At 30.8% G+C, this 24,037-nt stretch overlaps 2 protein-coding genes and 1 long non-coding RNA gene across 3 annotated transcripts; 1 reads left to right on the top strand and 2 right to left on the bottom strand.

Moving 5' to 3' along the window:
• Nucleotides 1-6,202: 6,202 nt before the first annotated feature.
• LOC148543566 (uncharacterized) lies at nucleotides 6,203-6,716 on the bottom strand. The gene is made up of 3 exons (XR_015899365.1): nucleotides 6,565-6,716; nucleotides 6,420-6,474; nucleotides 6,203-6,331 (listed from the first exon to the last, which is right to left on the bottom strand). It is a non-coding gene; the product is annotated as an uncharacterized LOC148543566 (long non-coding RNA).
• Nucleotides 6,717-11,903: 5,187 nt separating this feature from the next.
• On the top strand, nucleotides 11,904-17,289 carry SHH1 (SAWADEE HOMEODOMAIN protein). The gene is made up of 10 exons (XM_016321320.3): nucleotides 11,904-12,233; nucleotides 12,965-13,094; nucleotides 13,728-13,813; nucleotides 13,922-13,967; nucleotides 14,056-14,194; nucleotides 14,868-14,931; nucleotides 15,270-15,321; nucleotides 15,819-15,962; nucleotides 16,465-16,584; nucleotides 17,056-17,289. The coding sequence occupies exons 2-10, from the start codon at nucleotides 13,071-13,073 to the stop codon at nucleotides 17,152-17,154; spliced, it is 774 nt and encodes a 257-aa protein (XP_016176806.1). The 5' UTR covers nucleotides 11,904-12,233; nucleotides 12,965-13,070; the 3' UTR covers nucleotides 17,155-17,289.
• An 861-nt stretch (nucleotides 17,290-18,150) lies between these two features.
• LOC107618000 (casein kinase 1-like protein HD16) lies at nucleotides 18,151-23,820 on the bottom strand. Its single transcript, XM_016319908.3, has 16 exons — nucleotides 22,960-23,820; nucleotides 21,991-22,122; nucleotides 21,815-21,888; nucleotides 21,657-21,726; nucleotides 21,433-21,488; nucleotides 21,259-21,330; nucleotides 20,941-21,035; nucleotides 20,758-20,824; nucleotides 20,525-20,654; nucleotides 20,226-20,444; nucleotides 19,994-20,127; nucleotides 19,546-19,720; nucleotides 19,301-19,391; nucleotides 19,059-19,216; nucleotides 18,770-18,958; nucleotides 18,151-18,628 (listed from the first exon to the last, which is right to left on the bottom strand). The coding sequence occupies exons 1-16, from the start codon at nucleotides 23,362-23,364 to the stop codon at nucleotides 18,569-18,571; spliced, it is 2,127 nt and encodes a 708-aa protein (XP_016175394.1). The 5' UTR covers nucleotides 23,365-23,820; the 3' UTR covers nucleotides 18,151-18,568.
• Nucleotides 23,821-24,037: the final 217 nt, after the last annotated feature.

Below are 24,037 nucleotides of genomic sequence, written 5' to 3'. Positions count from 1 at the left end.
CAACATGTCTTGGATCATATTACTATGATAACTAAATTATGAATGTTAAACTATTTAATTTATACCAATCAAGTTGGTTGGAGACATAATATATGTAATTATTTTTGTTGAGAGACTCACTCGTTACAATTAAGTGTATGTTTAGATTGAGTTTGATTGTTCGAATGAGTTAGAATAAAATTTCGAAAATCGAATGAACAACAAATAAAAAATATTAAATTTATTACTTGATTTATTTTGTGAAATTCTTAAGATTGTGTTTTTTTATCTACTTATTTACTTAATATATTAAAATTAGATTTTTTCTTCAAATAATAAAAGTGCTATTCTAAATTTATTTTAGAAAAATATTTTTATTATAATTATATTAATTTAGAAAAATATATTTATTATAATTATATAAAATCAATATTTAATACATTATCAACTAATAAAATTAAGGTGTCAATTCATCATAAATTTAGTTTTTCTCCAAAATAAATGTACTATTCTCTCTTCTAAATTTATTTTAGAAAAATATCTTTATTATAATTATATTACAATATTACAATTAATATTTAATAAATAATGCATAATACTAATTATCTTTATTACAATTATATAAAGTCAATATTAATGCATTATTAAACTAATTGTCAATTAGAAATATTTTAATTATTTAATTATATTGATATAATTCTAATTCTCATTCATTATGCAATAATTTTATTAGTGGCAAGTTGTTACGTTAATGATGACCCATTAATAATAATAATAATAATAATAATAATAATAATAATAATAATAATAATAATAATAATAATAATAATAGATATCAATAATTAAATGTAAAAATAATTGCCAAACATTATATAATTAACTTAAATTAGTTAACAAATTTAATTTTAGTTGTTATATTTTATTTTTTACATAATTATGTTATTAATTGTCAATTATTATACGTCAAATTAGCATTTAATATATAATTATGTTAATTGTCAATAAATTTTTTTTATAATTATGCATCAAATAAGCATTTAATACATAACTACGTTAATTATCAATAATTTTAATTTTTAATCATTGTAATATAATTTTAAATTAATCGTAATTTCTATTAAGTTGATATTGATATCTACCTTAAAAAATAAAAGTAAAAATTTATGATTCTAATCATGTTAAAAAGGTATATGATATGATAATGGTTTATTCAATCACGACAAATATACGATGTATAACGTAAATAATAAAAAAATTAACTTAATAATAACTAATTTATATAATTATTTTTTCTAATAAAGGCTATATATAATATTTTTTTGTGATTTGTGAGTCTAGATTTAAAAGTTAACTTATTTTTTTAATTTATTATTCTTTTTTGACTATTTCATAGAATAAAAATATATTCTTCGTTTTTCGTCGAAGTTGATCCTTTTAAGGTACAATTTATAATTTTTTATAGTATTTTTTATATATTCATTCTATTATATTATTCTTTTAATAATTTAATGATTGTTCTTACTCCAACTTATTCTTTTCACCTAATGCTCTAGTGCGATTATTTTTGCCGTAATCGTTTACAATGCACCACATCCATCAAATACCATCTCAAGTTGTATTCACTGATTTGGATTCTGATTACATGGATGTAAGCATTCAACGAAAGGACAATAAACTCTATTTTACCGAAACATGGTTGGATCTACTCACATATTATGACAAACCTAATGGAATATGAGTAAAGTTAGTTTTCTTAGGAGGAATTCGATTTTTTATTAAGAAATTATTTTCACGAAATTTTGTAGGCCAAGTTCAAGTTCCATTCCCTCCATGCTTTTCTACGTCTTTCCATAAATTTTTGAAGTGGATCATATAATAAGATTGAATTTCCTCAATTTAAGTTCAGTTTTGGTAAATTCGTGTCAAATTCGGAGATGCAATTCAAAGATTGGTAATGTATTCAAATTTTCTTATTTTAAACTTTTCGTAATTAAAATATGTTTATAACATATTATGATTTTTTTTTCAGAAATTACCGGCCTTCATTTGCATCAATGCAATGCCATTGAGGAAAAATAAGAGTCAGTTTAGTTTCTTAATGTAGCAATTATATACCTTGCCGCATTGCATGGATAGCAAATCATGAAGCTTATTTAACAAATCTATCTACTTAATATACTAAAACTGGATTTTCCCTAAACTAATGAAGGTGACGTGTCGATCTCTCGTGACTATGTTTTTCCTCCAAAATGAATTTTTCTATTCTCTATTCTAAATTATTTTATAAAAAATATATTTATTATAATTATATTATAATTAATATTTAATGAATAATACATAATTATACTAATTTAGGAACATATATTTATTTTTAGAAAGTATTATTTTCATGTAATTAAAGCACTCTTCTCTCTTCTAAAATTATTTTTAGAAAAATATGTTTATTATAATTATATTACAATTAGCATTTAATGAATAATGCATGATTATACTAATTTAGGAAAATATCTTTATTTTTAGAAAGTACTATTCTCATGTATTGAAAGTACTATTCTCTCTTCTAAAATTATTTTTAGAAAAATATCTTTATTATAATTATATTACAATTATCATTTAATGAATAATGCATGATTATACCAATTTAGAAAAATATCTTTATTATAATTATATAAAATAATCTACTTAATATACTAAAATTGGATTTTTCCCAACTAATGAAAGTAAGGTGTCAATTTCTCATGAATTTATTTTCTTTTCAAAATAAAGGCACTATTCTCTCTTCTAAATTTATATTAAAAAATATCTTTATTAGAATTATATTACAATTAGTATTTAATAAATAATGCATAATTATACTGATTTAAAAAATATCTTAATTATAATTATATAAAAAGTTAAACATAAATTTATAATTCTAATTGCTATAAATATGATACTAACGTTCATAGTGGTAAATTGATATTGCAATAATTAATTTCTATAATTATTTTTGTACTACTAAAGGCTATATATAGTGTTTCTTTGTGGTTAGTGAGTCTAAATCTAAGAATCAAAGCATTTTTTTTCTAATCTGTTATTCTTTTTTGATTGGACAATTGTTTCTAAGGAGCTTTGTAGGTCAAGTTCAAGTCACATCTCCTCTACGTTTTCTATGTTTGTCCAAAAATATTCGAAGTGGAGCATATAATAAGATCGAATTTCCTCAATTTAGGTTCAATTTTGAAAAATTCGTGCCAAGCTTGAAGATGCAATTCAAAGATTGGTACTATATTTAAATTTTTTTCTCTTAAACTTTTTGTATTAAAAATAATTTTATAACATATTGTATTTTTTTTAGAAACTACCGGTCTTTTGGTGCATTAATGCAATGCCATTGAAGAGAATAAAAGTCAATTTAATTTGACAATTTTAACAAAAAGATAGTCTGAATTTGTACCGATTCTAAGTATTCGATCTTATGATGTTACTTCGGTTGGTTGTTACGAGAATGACTCTAATCTATATGTATCTAAGGATTAGAATAGATTAAATATTATTTAAATAATTTAGTTCTAATATTGATAGTTGATTAAATTAGTTTTAAGAGAAATGTAATTCATCAATAAATTAGAATGATTAAAAGTTTAATTAAGATTAACTAACATCTGTTTTGGATACAAGATTGATTAATTAAGATTAAGGCGTGAAAAAGGAAAAAGAGTCACAATACGTGGTTTTGCTTTCTTGCTAATATATAAAAAAAATGTGAAAGAAAAAAATTAAAATATCACCATTTAAAAAAAATTATTAATCATACATATGAAAAGGGATTGGAGAATATGCATGGATATAAAAAATTAAAAAATTATTACTTGATTGTAGAATAAAAAATAATCATAACAAAAAAATAATTAGCATATGTGACTTAAATTTATATATATATAAACAAATATTTAGAATTATTTAACAAAATTAATATATATGTATAGATAAATAAAGAAATTATTATAATTTATAAACATTACACATACAATGACATTAATAATAAAGAATAAAAAAATTATTGAATGATTGTAGACTCAAAAAAATTAATTAATATATACGATTTAAATATATTTACATACAATTAATATATATATAAACTACATAAAGAAGTATTTAGAATTATTTAAAACAATAAATATATTCTAAAAATAAGAAAATTATTAACTAAACAATTGATATATATATATATATATATATATATATATATATATGTAACACCCTATCACACTAAGCTTTACGCTTAAGCCGTAAAACAGAGGTGGTGTGGTATTACGACTTCTAAAATAGAATGAGTACATATAATAGCAGAAGAATTATAATATGCTAGGAGCCTTGAAGAATAGGGGAAATAAAAATCGCGAGATAAAAGCGCAACGCTCAAGGAACGAGTTAACTTGCGTTCTAAGAAAACCATAACTATCAAGCATAAGATAACAGAAGTAGGAATAGAGTGCCAAAGATACAAAATAACAAGCTCCTGACTCAGCCTGCGAAGTCAAGAATGGCCGGAGAATATTTACACATATATACATACATATCCAAAACCCAAAAGTACATATACACAATCCTACCTCTCCATAAACCTCTAAGAGGATCAAAAAGAATAAGTCATGCGGAGAGAAAGCTAAGTACATATATATACATCATAGCATAACAAAATATCCCAGTAACCACTCCGCTTCAAGAGTCCAGATGCCTAACGAGATGCCTCTCGACCTGCATCTGAAAAACAACAACATAGTATGGAATGAGAACCGGAGGTTCTCAGTATGGTAAAGGTGCCACACATATAATATATAAGGTCCTGAGAATGCCAGAGGCAATCCTAGAACGCCGACACTCAGATTATAGAGCTTAAAGTATTAAACAGAAGCCATAAAAGGTGGTTTACTAAGGATATTTAGACCTAACTTAACTTAACCTTAAATCTAAATCCCAGTTTGCCATTCCTCCATACCTCCAACTCCATCATGCATTTCACAGACAGATAGACAAATAAAGGCAAACACAAGAAGGTTACAACTACTGCAGATAACAAATACACATTTAGCATGGCAAATACAGATAGGCACACCCAATTAGAGCACAAGCAAGTAATTCAAGTAATATGCATATGATGCATGCCTGTCCTATGGCTGATGAGGCTCATCTGTCGGTTATCCAGCCAACCCGACAAGTCTGAATTGTACTTAGACTGTCCCCCGACGTGCATCCCCAAGAGTCTATGCATAGTTTTTTCTCAAATAATCAATAATACTCAATGGGGGTAACATTCCCGGGAATTTATATAGTGCCCGGTCACACACTTACGTCGTAGGGTCAACAGAGTATCGAGTTTTCAACCTGGTACACGTGGTGGCAAGCCACGGCACTTAATCCAGGGAATCTCGTATCTCAGATTATTCAAATTCATAAGCCATATAAATAATTCAATTATAATTCATCAACATCAACATCATTCTCAATCGCATTTCATTCATCATCATACATCAATCATATTCAATCCTTATCCTTCATTATCACACCTCTCATTCCGTCCATCAATAGTTCCAATTCAAAACATAATTCATTCTTTTCTAAATGAATCAAACTTAAAACATGCTCATTTTCTTAATAACTCTAAATCAAACCATATAACCTTTGAATCTAAATCTTTCTAAATAATCATATAAACAAAATCTCTAATCTCTAATTTTTATAAAATTTCGGCAGCATCTCCTCTAAAACTCGGACTTTGCCACCCTGTTCGGGTCCAAACCTGTATTCTTTTCAATTCAACATTTCCTTCCTCATTATCATAACAATCTCCACAAAAAATCTACCTCAGATCAACAATTAAACTCATACAATATTCAAATCCAACAACCAAAATTCAACTAAGAGTCATAGTTCACAAATCCTAGGCTTTTAACACAAAATACCTCAAATCAATAATTCATCGAATCGTTAATTAATCAACAAGCACCAAACCAACCATGTTCATCAACAATAACATTCAACTATAATTCTCTCCAAATTAACATAACAACATTCACCATCTAAAATTAATAACTAATTATCCAATAAACTTCAACCAATTATATTCATCGACAAATTACTAAATATTAAATATACACCTGCATTCCAACTTATCCTATGGTCATCTAGCCTAAGTTTTCACAGAATATTATATATTAAATGCAAGAAACCTAAACCATACCTTAGCCGATTCCCAAGTATTATTCCAAGAAAATTTTCCTAAAAGAACACAGCCCTCAAAACCTCAACTAATCTGCTTCCTCCAAGTTCCAGTATTCACAATTTCAAGCTCCAATTATTTATTTTCAACCTAATACACATTCATAACACATACATACCCAATTTAATACTCAAAGCTTAAATTTAATGAAATTAAAATAAAATTATCGTATCCTCACCTTACCCAAGCTTCACATAAGCAAGAGTGAACGTTTTTCTCAAGCTAATTGGATCCTAAAACATCAGAAATCAAAGAAATTCAACATTCCCACTTAAAATTCGAAAATTGGGGGAAAAGAGGCTGAGAGTGATTAAACAAGTTACCAGTGAAATTGTTCTGGTAGAAATGTAGAGCTCGACGCGGTGGACGCGTGGCCGCAAACGGTGCGGCGATTGGAGCTCGGACGGAGAAGTTACGGGGATCGGAAATTTATGTGAGGGTTACGGGAATGTTTCTCGTCCTTCCCTCCCCTGGAAGCTTTCTTTTCTGTTGGAATGATGGGGACGAAGGGCTTGGGTTCACTTAAAAGGGCTGGTCCGGTTGGACCGATAGCCCGGTTCGGGTCCGGTTCAACCGGTTCGGTCCTTTCGGTCCAATTTTGGACCGTTTTCTTCGAAATTAGTGTCAAAATTCTCGTTTCAATGAGCTCTACCCTAATTTAATATAATATTCACATTTTTAATCCTCCTTATTAAAAACTAATTTATTGACTAATTATCTACTAATTTAATCGGGGTTTACATTCTACCCACCTAACAAAGAATTTTGCCCTCAAAATTCAAATCTAGTTACCTGAAAAGAGATGTGGATAGTCCTTTCGCATATCTGATTCGAGCTCCCAGGTATGTTCCTCGATACCAACTCGACTCCAAGCTACTTTTACCAATGATACTTCCCTTCCTCGTAATCGTTTAACGCTGGTGTCATCAATTATTACCGGAATTACCGGAAGTGTTAGATCTTCTCTTACTTGGATTGGTTCTGGTTCCAGAACATGACTTGCGTCAGGAGTATACTTTCGAAGCTGTGATACATGAAATACATCGTGCAAATTCGAAAGATACAGCGGTAAGGCAATTCTATAAGCTACTGGTCCAATTCTCTTCAGAATCTCAAACGGTCCAATATAACGGGGATTCAATTTCTTGGTCTTAATAGCTCTTCCCACTCCAGTGGTTGGTGTAACTTTCAAAAAGACATGTTCTCCTTCTTCAAATTCCAAAGGCTTTCGCCTCTGGTAGAAAGAAAAGTCTATGTCTTCTCAAATTTTGAGATCGAGAAATCAAGCGGAATATATCTTCTGACTGTACACACGTGCAAAATATCTTTTAAGATGGAGTCAGATATAGTACATTTGGTCGATGATCGTAAAATTCTGGATAATTATTTTAATTTGCTTGCTCATGCTGATCTATTGAAACAAACAAATGAACGATTCTACTTATTTCGTACGTAATTAATTTATGTTAACCCACACAAAATTATTTTCCTTTTGATTTTAAGTTTTGCCAAAAAATTGTATAATAGCATCATTTTATCGATAACAAAAATTTTAACCGTTTATTTATGAAAATATTTGAAATTGTATTGTGACTTTTTTAAAGGTATATCCTTTTATTAATATACTATTGTTAGTTTTATTGTTTAATATAAAATAAATCAGTAAATTCTTTTTATTTTATACACATTCGAAGTTATAATTTCTTATATTATTCACTCATTTGTCCTTAATTTGGTACTTTTAATTCAATTTTTTTGTTCAATTAGATGTTATTAGATTCTTGACTAGAAAAGAAAAACTCATATCATGGTCAAAAATAGAGAGAAGTGGCCAGTACATTGTGATTGATCTTCATGATTTGCAGTATGTAAAATTTTAATATGAATATTTCTTTAGGTTATAATTATGTGTTGTGGTGCAAATTTTTTTTCTTTATATATTACTACTTACTCCTTTAATTATCGCTTTCATTCAAAAATGAGAAAAAAATAAGATATACACTATGAGATCAATTTACAATCCAATTACTTGATCATCTATGTGATCACCAAGCAACCGAATACATAATTTATTCTCTAATTTATAAAATTTAACAAAGACATTGGTAAACATATTGGTTTCGCATTTATTTATATATTTTATTTATTTATGTTATATTTGTAATTATATTATATCTATTTTTATTAATATATTTTTTTTAAATATCATTAGTGTTAGCACATTGTGTATTAAATAAATTAAATGATAGAAACACGTAACTATTTTCTTTTTCAGTCAAGATTAAGTAAAATACTGTAATTTAGACTTGCAATATCAACATATTAATAGTAAAATGAAGAAAAAAATGTAATATTATATAAAAAAATGTTTAAATCATAATTATAATTTATGATTGAAATCATAATTTAAATATTTTAAACGGGATAATTTCATTTAGAGAATTCATAATTCAAACATCATTTTTATACACTTAATAGCTATATTCGAGTTAATACATTTAATACTATATTTAAAAAAAGCGAACAATGCATATCTTATTATTTATTTATTAATTAAATTATTACAATTCAAATTAATTTTAATAGAATAATTTAAAATTATAATTTCAGTTTTATCACGTGCATGGCACGGGTTATTACACTTGTAAATGGTCTGAATTTGCATGAATTCTAAATGTTCGAACTTATGGTGTTGTTTCAGTTGGTTGTCATTACAAGAATGACTCTAATATATATGTGTCTAAGGATTAGAATAGATTAAATATTATTTAAGTAATTTAATTCTAATATTGGTATTTGATTAAATTACTTTTAGATTAATTTAAATTTAAATTGTTACCTCAATTGATATATTACGATTATTCTTCTTTAATATGTTATTTTTAAATTTTTTAGTATGAAGTTTTTTTTTCTTTCTTCGGGTTTTAAGTTATTTTTATTTCTACTTTTATTTGCTCTCCGTATAACTAAGAAAAAAAAAGTTAAGTTAAAAAACTACAAATAATAAATATTATTTTTTATATGACAATTATTTTAATCAATTATATAAAATTATTGTAAATAAATAATAAAATAATTAATAATTGGGCCCGAATAAATTAACAATAATCTTTATTAAAAGTTTTATACGTCTAATAATAATTCTTAGTTATGTTTAAATTTTGATAATAAGTTTAACTTACTTATTTTATATAATGAATACATTGGAGATTATATCATTTTTTATAGAATACGAAATTTTTACTCTATATTATTTGACAATTATTTATTTATTTAATATTATATCTTTTTTCTCTTCTTTAACTACTTAGATAATATATATATTGAGCAAGTATCTCCATTAAATTAATCATAAAGGTTAATAAAATGTAACGACATAATTTTTACCTAAGTGTAGTAAGTATCTCTGTTGAAAATATTACCTAATTATTGTCGTATACAATTAGTGTGTGTGTATATATACATTGAGTAATAGTGATATTTTATAATTATTTATCATTTACAGAATTTATAATTCAGACATAATTTTTCTTCTGTTTTTTATTTTTCATACCTAATGGCTACTAACTACGATTCTATCAATAGTATTACCTATGGTATATACGAAATTTTTACTCTATATTATTTGACAATTATTTATTTATTTAATATTATATCTTTTTTCTCTTCTTTAACTACTTAGATAATATATATACTGAGCAAGTATCTCCATTAAATTAATCATAAAGGTTAATAAAATGTAACGACATAATTTTTACCTAAGTGTAGTAAGTATCTCTGTTGAAAATATTACCTAATTATTGTCGTATACAATTAGTGTGTGTGTATATATACATTGAGTAATAGTGATATTTTATAATTATTTATCATTTACAGAATTTATAATTCAGACATAATTTTTCTTCTGTTTTTTATTTTTCATACCTAATGGCTACTAACTACGATTCTATCAATAGTATTACCTATGGTATATTATGTGATGAAAAAGTTTAGAAAATAAAAGTAATAATTAAAAAGTTATGGAAAGTCACATCTAAATTTGATAAGAGCAAGACGGCTTACATATAAATGGTTCTAATGGATGATAATATTAGTTGATTATTTTTCATGATTATTTCAAGTGATATTAGGTCCAATTTATAAATATTTTTAATAGCTTTATAAGTGTTAATAGTTTTTATATTTAATTTATTTAATTTATTTTAAAGTGTGATAAAATCCATTGTTCAATCAAGAGTTATTTAGTAAAGATGTTTGAAATTGTATTATACTTTTTTAAAGGTATATCCTTTTATTAATATATTGTTAATTTTATCGTTTGGTATAAAATAAATTGATAAAATCTCTTTAATTTATAAGCAATTTATTATATTATTCATTTATTTGTCTTTAATTTAATACTTTTAATTCAATTTTTTTAATTAGATGTTATTGGACTCTTGACCGAAAAAGAATAGCTTATATCATGATCAAAAAAGGGAGAAGTGGTCATTACATTATGGTTGATCTTCATAATTTGCAGGATGTAAAATTTTAATATTTCACAACGAGATTTTGTTTTGTAATAATTATCTATTCATATGCAAAATCTTTTATCTTTTTTCATGATATATTACTACTTATTTTTCTTAATTTCCACTTTTATTTAGAAATGAAAAAAAAAATAAGATACACACTGTGAGATTAATTTGCAACCCAAATATTCAATTATTTACCAAATAATCGAATACATACTTATTCTCTAATTTCCAAAACTTAACAAATGCATTGATAAGTATATTAGTTTAACCTTTTATTTAATATATTTGTTTATCTTATATTTGTAATCATATTATATCTATTATTATGTATATTTTTTTGAAAAATATTCTTAGTATTAGCACATGGTGTATTAAATAAATATTTTAAAATTAACTGTAACATATGATAAAAATAAAAATTAAACTAAATAGATATTACAAATACAAATACAGGCACAACTCATTTAATTGAGTTTCAAATACAATCACAATAAAAAAACTTATTAACCCACCTATTTAACTACCTCGTCTATTTTCATAAATCTACCTAACAATTCCCCTCTTCTCCTGACCAAGATCGTGAAACTCATCATAATTGGAGTCTAACTGTTGCCTGTTATAACAAAGCCCACAAATAACCTTAAATCTAAATAAGTGAATAAACCTAGCGATCATTTAATGGCATAAAAAACAAATCCGTTGAGTCATGCTTGTCATGGACTCATGGCCGCGCACCCGTCGCGTCGTCACATGCTCACTATTAAAGTTGATATACTTAATACCAAATTAAAAAAAATGAACAACACATGATATGTTATTTTTTTATTAATAAAATAATTATAATTTAAATTAATTTTAACAAAATAATTTAAAATTTTAATTTTAATTTTATCACGTTCATAACATGGGTTATTACACTTGTTTTGCCCTAAAATGATGAAAGCTTTTGTAATTTGTATATTTTTGTTTTTCCTTCTCTTTTTATTCATTAAGGAGTTTATTTGCTAGGTAATAAATCAATTATTTGATATGTACTTAAAATTAGCAATCATCATTATTCATTAGTATGAAAACATAAAAAGAAAATTTGAATAACCACGTAATTAATATTTGTAACTAAATGAATCAAATCCAATATTTCTGTTTTACTTTTTCACTCATGCGTTCCGAGTACTGGCTGCTCTTTCTTTTTTTTCTTTTAATCCTTCTTCTTCTACGCCTTCTTCTTCTCCTCCTCCTTCTTTTGCATCTATTTTCATTTTCTCCTTTTTCTTTTTTTCCTCCTTCTGCGTCACCGTCGCTGTTCGTCGCTCCGCCGTCGACCTTCACTGCCTCCGTTTAACGCCCTCTGTTGCGCTTCCGTTTCCCGTTCTTGTTTCCCTCCATCGCTTCTCTCACTTCCATTCTCCCTCTTTCACGGTTTCACCCTCTGCTTCTAGTCAGCTCTCTCTCTATTCAATTCTCCATTGGCGGTAATTTCTTTCTCCATTTATCGAAACGCATTATATTGAATTGAATTATCTAAAGGATTATGAGTAACTAAGCTTCGTGTTTAGGGGAAAATGGTTTCTTTGATTTATCAATGTTTGAGTGTGATTCTAGGTTTAGGAGGTGACACATATAGCTGCAACCATTCGAGAATGTATGTCTATTGAGGACATGTGACATAGTGTATGAAGCAATTTGAGGGCATGGAAATTGTATTTGAAATGGCAATGCAATTGATGATTTGTGGATATCATCATTTCCTCTTTTTAAGTGGTTTTCAATTTGTCATTTCAATTCCTATGCTCGGTTCCACTAGATATATAGTTTAATTCACGGCAATGTCAGAATCTGATGAGTGATGAGCTTGCTTTATTTTTTTTAAAGGGCTAAAAGGATTTCTTAGAATTACTTGTTTGATTTTTGCCCTAAAGTTTTTAATGCAGCTTGTTTTTATGTAGACGTTGATTTTCTGTATTCTAATATTTTATGATAGTGCAACGCTGCAAACTTGAGTTTTGTTTGGTTATAATCTGATGTTTGGAGGTTGTTTGATTATAATTGATTCTTAAACTTTAACAATATATGATTAAATGTCTTTGTAAAATTCTGATTAGCTATGTAATTTTGTATTCTACGGGAGTACGGGACTGTGATATTAGGTATAGCTATTCTAATTTTTTTTTTTCTCTTTGCTTGATGTGTATGTATATGGCAGGAATTCCAACCTTGCTCGCTGTTGTTATTCTTGAAAACCAATTTGAAGCAAGCCTAAACTTGAAGGCTGATTTTGTCTATATACATTTCTGTTACCATTTGCATCAATGGATAGGTTCTCCATAGATGAGGTAATGTCCCTTTTCACTTTGTATTGAGGAGTTTTATCTTCCATAGCAGACTATTAAATTACATGGGCCTCCCATGAGTCATTAGATAGAAAACCATTCATGTTCCCAATAGCCGCACCTAGTGGGATAAGGCTTTGTTGTTGTATGTTCCCCAATATGGGTGGTCCTATGCATTGTTTTCATGCTTTAAGCCCAAACAGGCTCTTGTGAAAAAGGGGTGTATTAATATAAAACTTCATGATTTCATAACATGAGGTTATGTGATATTACATATTTACATGACACTACTTGATTAGTCATGTTTATAGCGGAGACTAGTGTCACGTTATATAAAATCTAAAGGTATTGAGTATCATGTAACCTAAATTTCAGTTGAGGTCAATGTATATTCTTACGAATGGAGAGTTGTCGGGTGTAATGTCACCAATTCTTATTGGAGTTCAGTATAATTTACCCTTTGAATTATGGATGTGTTATCTGTTATGTACGGTCATTTCTTATTTTAAAAGATATGATGCATTATTTGAATGTTTTGTGTTCCACTTTATATTGGTGCTGTTAGCTGCGTTTTGCTTATATTGACTAAACCATGCCCTCTTCCTCTATTATGTTCCTGTGGCCACTGATGCATAGGTCAATGAATTGGAGAGAATATATAAGGAGATGGGAGAAAAATCAGTTGACCAGAATTTCTGCAAGTCGGTTGCCATAAGTTTTAGGTGATTAATTACAGTCTTGTATTAACTACAGGAATAAATAAAGAGGAATTTGTGCTACGTTTACCACTTTACTTGATATTTCATAATTGAGCTGTTTTTATGTTGCAGTTCCTCATCAAGACGTGCTGGTAAAGCTTCTTTAACTTGGGAACAGGTTGTTACAGTTGCTTTACCATTTATACATGTTTTGGAATTCATGCAGAGGATGTTATAAATGATGAATTTGTTGCATTGGGGTTTAGGTGCGGCATTGGTTTCAAAATAAACTGAAAGAGTCAGAGACTAATGTTGCTTCCACTACCAGTTCAATGAACCTATATATCGATCTTTCGGAAGCATCCGTGTTAAGAAATGGGCAGAAAAGCTCCTCAAATGCAAAAGGTTTTCACTTAAATTCATTATGTTCTTAAAGTCGTATATGTGAAGCCTAAAAATTCTTATCATGCTATCATTTCTTTAGGAAACAAAGGATTCACCTGATTTGTGTTGCTCTTAGCTCCTCCAATTACCAAAGCTTAAAAAAGTTAGGAACAATAATGGTATTTACATGTTATTATTTTGTATTACAACCTGTCAGTTAAATAATAATATTAAGAATCTGCTGTGGTTATTTGTTTCTTTTGATATCAATAAGGGTTTTTAGTATTTACACTTTCCAGTTTCTATATTACATTGAACTTCCTATTGTTTTGCCTCATATCAAGTTACAGTGCTAAAGTATTTTTTCTGAATAGTACTTTGATCAGATCTCTCCCTGCTAAATTCTGACTCTTGATTTCTATTAATGTGAAATGAAATCACTGAACAATTGTGCACATTGTAAGGTGATGTCATTCATGTGAAGCTTTGTTGAGACAGATTTAAGGAACAACTATAGAAATTAATACTAAACAGGACAACATAAGTTCTATAAAGTTTCTTTTTTCAATTAACTTCAGCAAGGATAGGATCCAGTGACAACCTAAATGGACAAGTGATGATTAACAGAGTTATGCCCTATATTCAGTCATTATACGTTTCTCAATTCAACTAGAATTTATGATTATAATGTCAGGCAAACGAGCAGAAGATATCTCAGAGTTGACATTTGAGGCAAGGTCTTCAAAAGATGTTGCATGGTGAGGAATGACCTTCTAATTGATATGCATGTCTTGTCTTGTGTTTAACTATCTGTAATGTGTGTGGCATTGTTATGCATTTTGGATCATAAGAGAATTGTAAGGTGTGGGTGAATTTTGTTTTGGAATTCTATTAGAGCACGATCCAATATGAGTCTGTCTTTCTCCCCCTCTCCTAAAACTCATCATTTGAGAATTATAAGGTGTGATTTTTTTCCTCCCCCCCCCCCCCCTTTTTTTTTTAAAAAGTACTGCTAAAACTACTCTTTCCTTCATAAAATGGGTTTTTTATTGTCTCGTCAGTTTGTTTTCTGATATCTTTGATTTCTTAATTACAGGCATGATGTTGCATCATTCCTTAACTATAGAGTTTTGAGCACAGGCGAACTTGTAAGATTCTGCTATATGTTTATGTATTTTTCATCTTTAGGAACTGAGACGCATTATTTAAAAGTTGTAATTGAGAGAGGAGTGATAGTTCCTTTCACACCTGCAATAATTGCCTTCTTTTACTCGAAAATATCTATCAACTTTTAAGTGGGAGGTACACGGATGTGTTTCCTTCCATTAAATTAACTAACGAGTAAACTGAAATTTACCTTGGTTTTAGTCAGTGTGTGCTCCAATAGTATCTTTCGAACAACTTGTGCATAACAACAGGCTATTTTTGTTTGGGTTATTTTTTTCACTGGAAAAAGGGATGCAAAAGTCAGAAAATGATCTATGCAAATTTTGTTTGTATACATATGTCATATGTGAAGTAGGGAAAAATTGCAAGTTATATCCTGCTGTCTTCTGATAGCTCTACTAGCTTATGTGTGCAATTTAATTGGATTTTGCGGATTTTAACCTATTAAAGTTAATGGATCTTGCTACGTACATTTAAGGAAGTGCGTATTCGATATGCCGGATTTGGTAAGGAGCAGGATGAGTGGATTAATGTAAAAGAGGGGGTGCGTGAGAGATCCATCCCTTTAGAACCTTCAGAGTGTCACAAGGTCAACGATGGAGATCTTATACTGTGTTTCCTGGTAAGTGGAACTATAGCTATTTCATTCTATTTCAAGCTAAGGTTAACTCTAAACATAGGTCATTTCAATTTTGATCCATCCAGAATTTTGCGTTGGTTTTGGTCTCTCTCTCTCTAGCCCCGACCATTCAAAATTGTAGTCTTTATAAATACTTCACAATATCTATGTAATGAATGCAAGTTTGTTCTGGTCAATATACATGTTTTCAAACCTTATTTTGATCCTTATAAACATGATAACATCAGATCTAGAGAGCAGGACTAAGAACCTATCAATAGAAGAAAAGAGAGACCAAATTCAAAAGAAAATTCTAGAGGTGATAAAATCAAAGTTACTTATATTTATATGGACTATAAACATATTTACATCTTCAATTTATCTTATGCAATTTGCTTGTGACATGATTGAATTGTTGCTAAGTCATTGTTTGTGTACAGACATCAAAACTCATCTATAAGTTCTCTCTTTGGCATTTGTTTGTTCTGTTTCTTCTTCCTCACAGGAAAAAGATGATTATGCGCTCTATGTTGATGCTCGTGTTGTCAGAGTCCTCAGAAGGCTCCATGGTCCTACAGACTGTAGGTGTATCTTCATTGTTCGTTATGTTCATGATAAAACTGAGGTAACTTCAATTTTTCTTTTTTCAATGCTATTCTCAAAACTCTCCCATATCACAAGCAGTCATGCTGTCAATCTTGAAATGTGTTTGTACACAATTTATCCAATCAAAATCAAAGGAATTGTCAACATGATTTATTCTTTCGGTAAATTACATTCACTTCTCCCGTGGTTAAGCATGTTACACACGACACTTTTTCATTTGTAAAACGATACGCCAACTTAAAACTGACATTTAAATTATGCGAAACTTGAAACATTTGTATTTTTTAAAATGTGACACTAACATTTCTTATAAATATGAGGTTAGCATAGGCATGAAAAATCGAGGGGTGCCGTGTGTAATAGTTTATCATGATTCATGGTATGTCAAGTCCCATAATTTCTATTGGATGACATCATGGGTGCATGAAAACTAATCTTGTCGAATTTTGCTTCATATGGTGGTTGAATCCTTCTATTTTACATGTGACAGGAAGGAGTTTCGTGGAACAGGTTATGCTGTAGACCTACACAAGAGGAACATGTCCCTGAAGAAATCCCCCTAAATCCCCTAGAGGACCTATGGGGATGAATAAGAGCCAAATTTTATTGTGTTTCCCTTTCTTCCTTTCTTTCTTTATGATGGTAATATTGTTATGTTATATCCAAGGATGTTGTTTGAATATTTTTAAAATATTATTTGGTTAGCATCAACAAATTTTGGATAGAGAAATTATAAGTGATCAATAATATTATGGGTGGCTTAGGCCAAGCAAAAAAGATAAACTTCGTGTCTAAGCTACTTATGATTACAATTTTAAAGAGCAGACCAAATCTAATGCTATTTAATTACAACAGAAAAGGATGATCAATCACATGGATGTGTAGCATCTAGCATATGAAACATTTTCCGGCATATATGGTAGGAACATATGCAATGTCTGCGTTGTCCTTTTTTGTTCCGAATTCCCATTGATTAGTGCTTGAATACTTGTACTAAGCGTGGAGGTAACAGTGTAGCCCATTTTCTAGACAACTTTGCACAATCATAATTGTTTGGCGAAGAAAACGTCACACCATTGGTGGACACACATGTCTATTATTATTGCAAGATGTTATTATCAGAATAAAGGTGTGTCTTCCGTGTCCCAAATCTATCCCCATCATATATATAGGTAAATTATTACAGCCATGTTTTTTTTAGAGTATAAAACTATTTTAGTATCTAGTTTGATATTTAGTGCTATAAACAATGTAACAAATATTTCTGCTCAATTAAAAAGAATCTTATTAGAGTTTACTTTTGATACATTGTAAATTCAGAACAATTTCACACATGCATCTAATAACGAATTACCTAGTTAGCAAAAAGTAACTACTATTTTCATTGATTACGTAAAATTATATAAAATATTTTACACTATCACTACATCAAAATACTCTTACGTTTTCTTTTACCTCTCTCTTTCTCTCTATATATATAATTTAACTGTATAATTCTTGCACAATAATATATTAAATTAAAATTAATTGATATTCGTAGAAACACAGCCGTCCCAATATTAAAATGAAAATAATTTATGAACAATTTTTGGTTTCCAAACACGCCTATTAATAGCTTTACTATTATATATCGATCTCGTGATCAAACTTGGAGTGGAAATATGGAATAACCATGAACCTATATAAACATGTCCTTAACAGGGTAAGTAAAATCACATTAAAGGGGAAGAAAAACAGGTGACTCCTTTGCATAACATTAACTGATATTTTGACATGAACCAATTTACCACCCCAATGGCAACTTTCAGATATTACTTTTAACCCAAGATAATGTGCTACCTACAAACAATGTTAAGCCCTTTTTCGTGTCGCCATCAAAATTTCTCGGAGCCTGCACTGCGCCATCATCAATCGTGTCACTTCACATATCTTCACCGTGTTCGAGTTGGGGCGTGGTAGCAGAACAGCCATAATCACCAGAACCACAACTGACACATGCAGGGTCAAGAAACTGTACGTCCATAGCATATAGAAGCAATGTAGAGGTTCTTCCCCCACTTCTCCTGTAAGAAACCAATTATAGAAGTTGAATCAGAGACTGCAACGAAAAGTAATGGCGTAGCGGCACAGGCACAGTACGGCCGTGAGGATAATAACATAGGTTCTAGTAATGGAGAGAGAGCACGAATGAAAGTATAATCCACCTTGACATGCGTACTCGGAAAGGCAGAAGTCCGAAGTGTTTCCTGAGTTTCATCCACAGGCTTCTTCCTGGGCACACTCAGGACAAAAGCCGCTTGGTCCCATGTTGCGGCAGTCGAGGTGATTCGGTATCCACAATCCCACCGCTTGTGAATCCCTTCACTAGGGTACAGGAAATCTAGCTCAACCACCTGAAACCCCGGAGACGAATATAAAGGTCGGTTAATCACGCTAAGAAGTTGCATTATCAACTGAATTACCGGTATGCAAAGCTGAAAATCAAATGGTGACCTGGTCTGAAAATCCTGCACCACGAGACATGACTACTCCCCATCTGTTCAATGAAGTAGCCATTGAAGTGACATAAAATCCCTCCCTCCATTTTTTGTTGATCCACTTGAAAGGAAACGAATCACTAACTTTGTATGATTGCTGCAGATACTGTGTGCCTGGAAATCCATGATCTTTGTTAGCAGAAAACTAAATTGAAAATTGCCAACACATCAGCAACTACACTTGTTTGAGGAACTAACCCTTAGACATCACTACTAGCGAGCTTCCATTTGCAGCTCCGGCAATTGCGCTGATATAGTAATTTTTTTCCCACTGCTCCATGATCCATTCCTTAAAACACACCAAGACGGTTAATTTCTCTTTATTAAGCATGTGTTGCTTAAAGCAATAAACATTAACAGTTCTAAAAGCATGCATATACGATGCTAAACCGAAAATTCTAAGAATTCACAAGAAGAATTTAAAGCAACATATTGAAAGTTACCTTATGGAGAAAGTAATAGGAAAGTTCATACACTTGGGAAGTGAAACCTGTTCCTGCATCCATTATTAAGGCCCACAGGTTCTGACATGAAGCAACACTGCTAATATATAAACCATCCTCGTTTCCTTTCTCAATGTGCTGGGATAGCCTTTGATCAGACACATTGTAGTGATATCTGTAACACAAGGACAATCATTCCTTGTGCATCAAGTTCCATTCTAATAGGATAATTATCATCTAATTTATGTTATTTAAAAAGAGTCTGATTAAATCAAACATACAATTCAGCAAATACACACAAAAGGCGTGTCGGATTGATTAACTTAGATGACATGTGTCTTTGCCATCATCATAATCTTACAGATGGGGAAACAGATGCTCGCCACTGATTTTTATGCATAGAATCATACAAGGGAGACGACAAAATTTTCGGCATACTACTATATACCTTTGTTTCATAGGTCTACGAGCATTGTAAACGCTTATCCACTGAGTTGCTGGCAAACCCATACGATACTTCTTTTTTGGTTGTTCATCATCATCATCTTCCATTGCCTGCCGGCCTCTCTTGTGACCAATGAGCTTCAAGGGAAAAAAGATAGTAATATCAAGTCTATTAGATTATGAACTTTGGATGCATATAAAGCAACAAAAGGGTAAAAGAATAATAAAACCATTACCTTTTGTGCTCCTTCTGTATTAATTGGCCTGATATCTGGATTTGGACCAACAATTCCATCGAAGAAAGAAATGTATTTTGCATAGTTAGGTTCTTCATCGAACTTTAAGTTCACAACATGTTCAACAAATAGTTTAAAAGGCTGGGGGCAAAAGCAACATAAGCTGTCCGGAGGTGTTCCCATCTTCTTCTTGCAAACAAGAAATCCTTTGTTTTCTCCCTATGAAAAGGATGTCAAGGTCCATCATTACAAAGCTGGGCATTAGGATATGATATTAAGTTATTTAAAAACTGTCTAACCTGGAAACCCTGCCAAGGAAGACGACCTCGAAGAAGAAAAATCAGTGTATAAGCTAGAGATTCCAAATCATCCCTCCTGCTTCCAGTTCTCCCTAAATGGGCATTTGCACTAGCATAACGGACTGTGCCCCTGGAATAACATAAGAAACCAAGAAGGTATAGGTTAATATAAATACATAGAAACCTTTGACAATATGGCATTTCCAACAAAATCCAAAAGCAATTATCAATACCTGAAAACATCTGGCCTTTGGTCATATTCTACATGCAAACCCGTTGTACTGTCTCGCCATTTAGTAGCTGTTAAATGTGAGTAATAGATGAGTAAGTAAATTAGCTAACAAAATCATAAGGGAAAAGGCTTGGTTGTTATCATTGTATAATAGATGAGTAAGTAGTCAACAGTTACATCATACCCAAACCAAGATCGACAAGAAACAATTTCTTCTCATTAGGTGTCCCAGGAGGACCAAGCAGAAAATTTTCAGGCTTCACATCCCCATGCACATACCTGCCAATTAGCAGTCATATAGTTTAAGAAACACAATTTCAATTACTAACATGAATGACAGTAAAACAAGCGAAGCATAACATAAAGCATAGCAAAGCAATCGATCTAGCTTCTACAGAAGCTGCCTACCAAATTGTCGATTCATAAAATGAATAAATATACTAAAAACTAGGTTTACATAGATTGATAGGAATATGTTTAGGAAGGATGATAGACAGATTACCCTCGAGAGTGCATCTTCTCCAAGATGGATATTGCCTCGATGGCAATACATGCGACCATTTCAGTGGACATGCTGGAATACCAAAAAACACATTAGAATGGCAAATGAATCTCAAAAATACAATGGGAAACACGGTTTCACACGCATCAGGCAAATATTTTCCAAAGCACTTACCTGTGGGAGTTGTTATTCCAAACATCCCACAAGCTCGGACCCAGCATATCCATAACCTGAAAAAATGAATTCCTCAAGTCAAACAGACTCTTCATAAGTAAAAAAAAAAAAAAAAAGGCAAACACTGATGAGGGAAATATTGCAGCACCATTGAAAATTCAAAATTATAGAACAGAATGTAATAATTGAGAAAAAAAGCTCTAGAATACGACCCGAAAACATACCATAACATAATAGTCACCTTGCCTGCCCTTGTAATGTACTTGAGGCACACCATGACTGCCACCAAGAGTACTGCGCAAGCAGAGGGAAAAGATTGAAAAAGAAGCAAGGTACACAAACCGAGCCAAGAGAAAATACAGAGGTCAAAACTAGCACTCACTTGTACACTTGCCACTCGTATGGTGGTCCATAATTACATCCTTTACTACTTCTATGCTCAAATTTTAATGCAACCTGAGAACAAAAGTTTAAACTGTCATATCAAAAATTAAAATTACTTGCACAACTAAAAGTGAAAATACAACTTATCACCCAAGGTTGGTAGCATGCGCATACCTCTACAGCTCCAGGTCCAGTTCTCTCATTCAAATTTCCACCAGTAAGACGTCGACCAACATATACTTGACCAAACCCACCCTTTCCAAGTTTTCTTTCTAATTTATACAAAGGGGAACCACCTACTTGAATCTGTGCCATAGTGACAAAAAGATTAGTACACAGGTATCAATTAAACAAAAGTAGTCATCTATGTTTTTGCGGATAATTATTTAATTATTAGGCAACACCGTGTGGAGAAATTTAAAATAGAATGACGCATCAAGATAAGTAAAACAAAATTAAACAAAAGACAGTTCCCGTCCTCTGATGAACTAAGAAAACAAAAGAAAGGGAGAATTGAAGACCCTAACTGAGTGCAGAAACAACTGTTAGCAACCATCATTTCAATTTTTTTGTGACATCAGCACAGATAATTTCATTTTACAGTAACACAATTGCGATGCAGACTGTATGAATGCCTTATCGATTTGCGAAAACAAACTCAAGAAGCAAGCCACCATCATATGCAGATTCGTCAGTTTAAAAGACATCAAGACCGAACAAAGAGAATTCATCAAGACTGTTCCCCAAAAGTAATACACAATCACAATAAGTTGAGAAAAGGCAAGTGAAATAATGGATTGAAAACTTTTAAACCAAAACAAAGGTGTCACTATCATCAAAACTAGAATGACTAAAATAGGAAGTTTTCAAAGAGATTGAGTTTCAGTCTTCCCTGACTACTAGCCACCCTAAACAGTTACTTACACATTAATAACAATTTGAAGAACACCCTGCCATGCACCATAGTATCCGATATCATGAAACATAACTATATTCAAACCTCAAGGCATAATAAACCACAATTAAAATTCAAGAAATGATGGATTTTGATCAAGCAGAAAAAAAAAAAACAAATTGATCAACATGCATATTGATTGGATTATATAATCCAAAGAGACACAAGAAGCATAAATAGTAACAAACCTTCTCTGGAAGGGGAGCAGTGCTGCCCTCATCTTCACCAGCATTGGCCTTATTGCTGCGGCCGCCGCTGTCGAAATCATCCATCTGTTTCTCTCCTACTTCTTCTTTATCGGCTCCTTCACCTACCTCAATTCCCTTCTTCTCTTCTTCCTTCCCAACAACTACCCTCTCATTGACCTTCAGCTGCGCCTCCTCCTTCCTTTTATTGCTATTCTTTGGCACAATAACCTCTGCTGCCGCCGCTGCTGCACGACGCCTCCTTGTTCTCGTAGCAATCGCTTCCTCTTCCACCACTGGACTCTGCTGCTGATGTGGCTGTAGCTGTGGCTCCTCCTGCTGTTCTTGCTGCTTCTTCTTCTTCACTGCTGCCCGGCCCCTGCGCGCTCCGCTACGCAGCACAGGCATCGTTCATCCTTCAAATCTCATCCTCTTCTCTCAAAATTACCCAAACAAGACATACAAAAAGCCACCACAAACGCACAAAACAGCACACACACCCACAGAGAAAATGGTATATGAAAAGTTATGAAATTTGTGCGTGTTTCTGAGACCCTTTTGGGTTCCGATCAGGACACACCGAAAAGGGAATGTTAGTCTCTCGTGGGAATCTTCTAGAACAGTGATGAGTTGAAAAGAGGAGGTGAGAGAGAGGAATGTGGTTGAGTATGGGATTGTTGGCGGGTTGGGTACTCTGAAGAGTGGAATCTACGCGCGAAATGGGATCGTGACGGAAGATTTAGGGTTCCGATCACGGAGTGAGGGAAGAAGTAAGAACCGATCGCAGAGGAGAGAGAAAATACAGAGAGAGACAGAGAGAGAGTGTACTTGCAGGTGCACAGAACACGATGTTTATATTTGTTTATTTGCAAATTTACGAAAGCTATATATATTCTCCTTTTTTTTATCTTACAAAAATTTTATTTTTATTCTCTAAAATCGTTTTACACAATAATATTTTGTATTTTTATTTCAGTAAAAATAATTCATTTTAAAATTGTTTTTTAAATATTATTTTAACCCATAAATAAAATTAAGTATTTATATAAAATTATTTATAAAATAAACTCTATAAACAAAT

Source organism: Arachis ipaensis, chromosome B9 (genome assembly GCF_059453495.1).
Source record: "Arachis ipaensis isolate K30076 ecotype BB chromosome B9, ASM5945349v1, whole genome shotgun sequence".
NCBI lineage: Eukaryota > Viridiplantae > Streptophyta > Magnoliopsida > Fabales > Fabaceae > Arachis > Arachis ipaensis.
The sequence above is the reverse complement of the archived record's forward strand: the minus strand, read 5'-3'. Positions and strand labels throughout refer to the sequence as shown.

What these genes read in the sequence shown, in the direction of transcription:
- SHH1 (XM_016321320.3), top strand. Translation starts at nt 13,071, where the DNA reads ATGGATAGGTTCTCCATAGATGAG. An exon ending in CTTCTTTAACTTGGGAACAG is followed by an intron (nt 13,968 to 14,055) that starts GTTGTTACAGTT and finishes ATTGGGGTTTAG; the next exon opens with GTGCGGCATTGGTTTCAAAA. An exon ending in ATGTTCATGATAAAACTGAG is followed by an intron (nt 16,585 to 17,055) that starts GTAACTTCAATT and finishes TACATGTGACAG; the next exon opens with GAAGGAGTTTCGTGGAACAG.
- LOC107618000 (XM_016319908.3), bottom strand. Translation starts at nt 23,364, where the DNA reads ATGCCTGTGCTGCGTAGCGGAGCGCGCAGGGGCCGGGCAGCAGTGAAG. An exon ending in CGTAGACCTATGAAACAAAG is followed by an intron (nt 19,721 to 19,993) that starts GTATATAGTAGT and finishes CTTGTGTTACAG; the next exon opens with ATATCACTACAATGTGTCTG. An exon ending in CCTATTACTTTCTCCATAAG is followed by an intron (nt 19,392 to 19,545) that starts GTAACTTTCAAT and finishes GTGTGTTTTAAG; the next exon opens with GAATGGATCATGGAGCAGTG.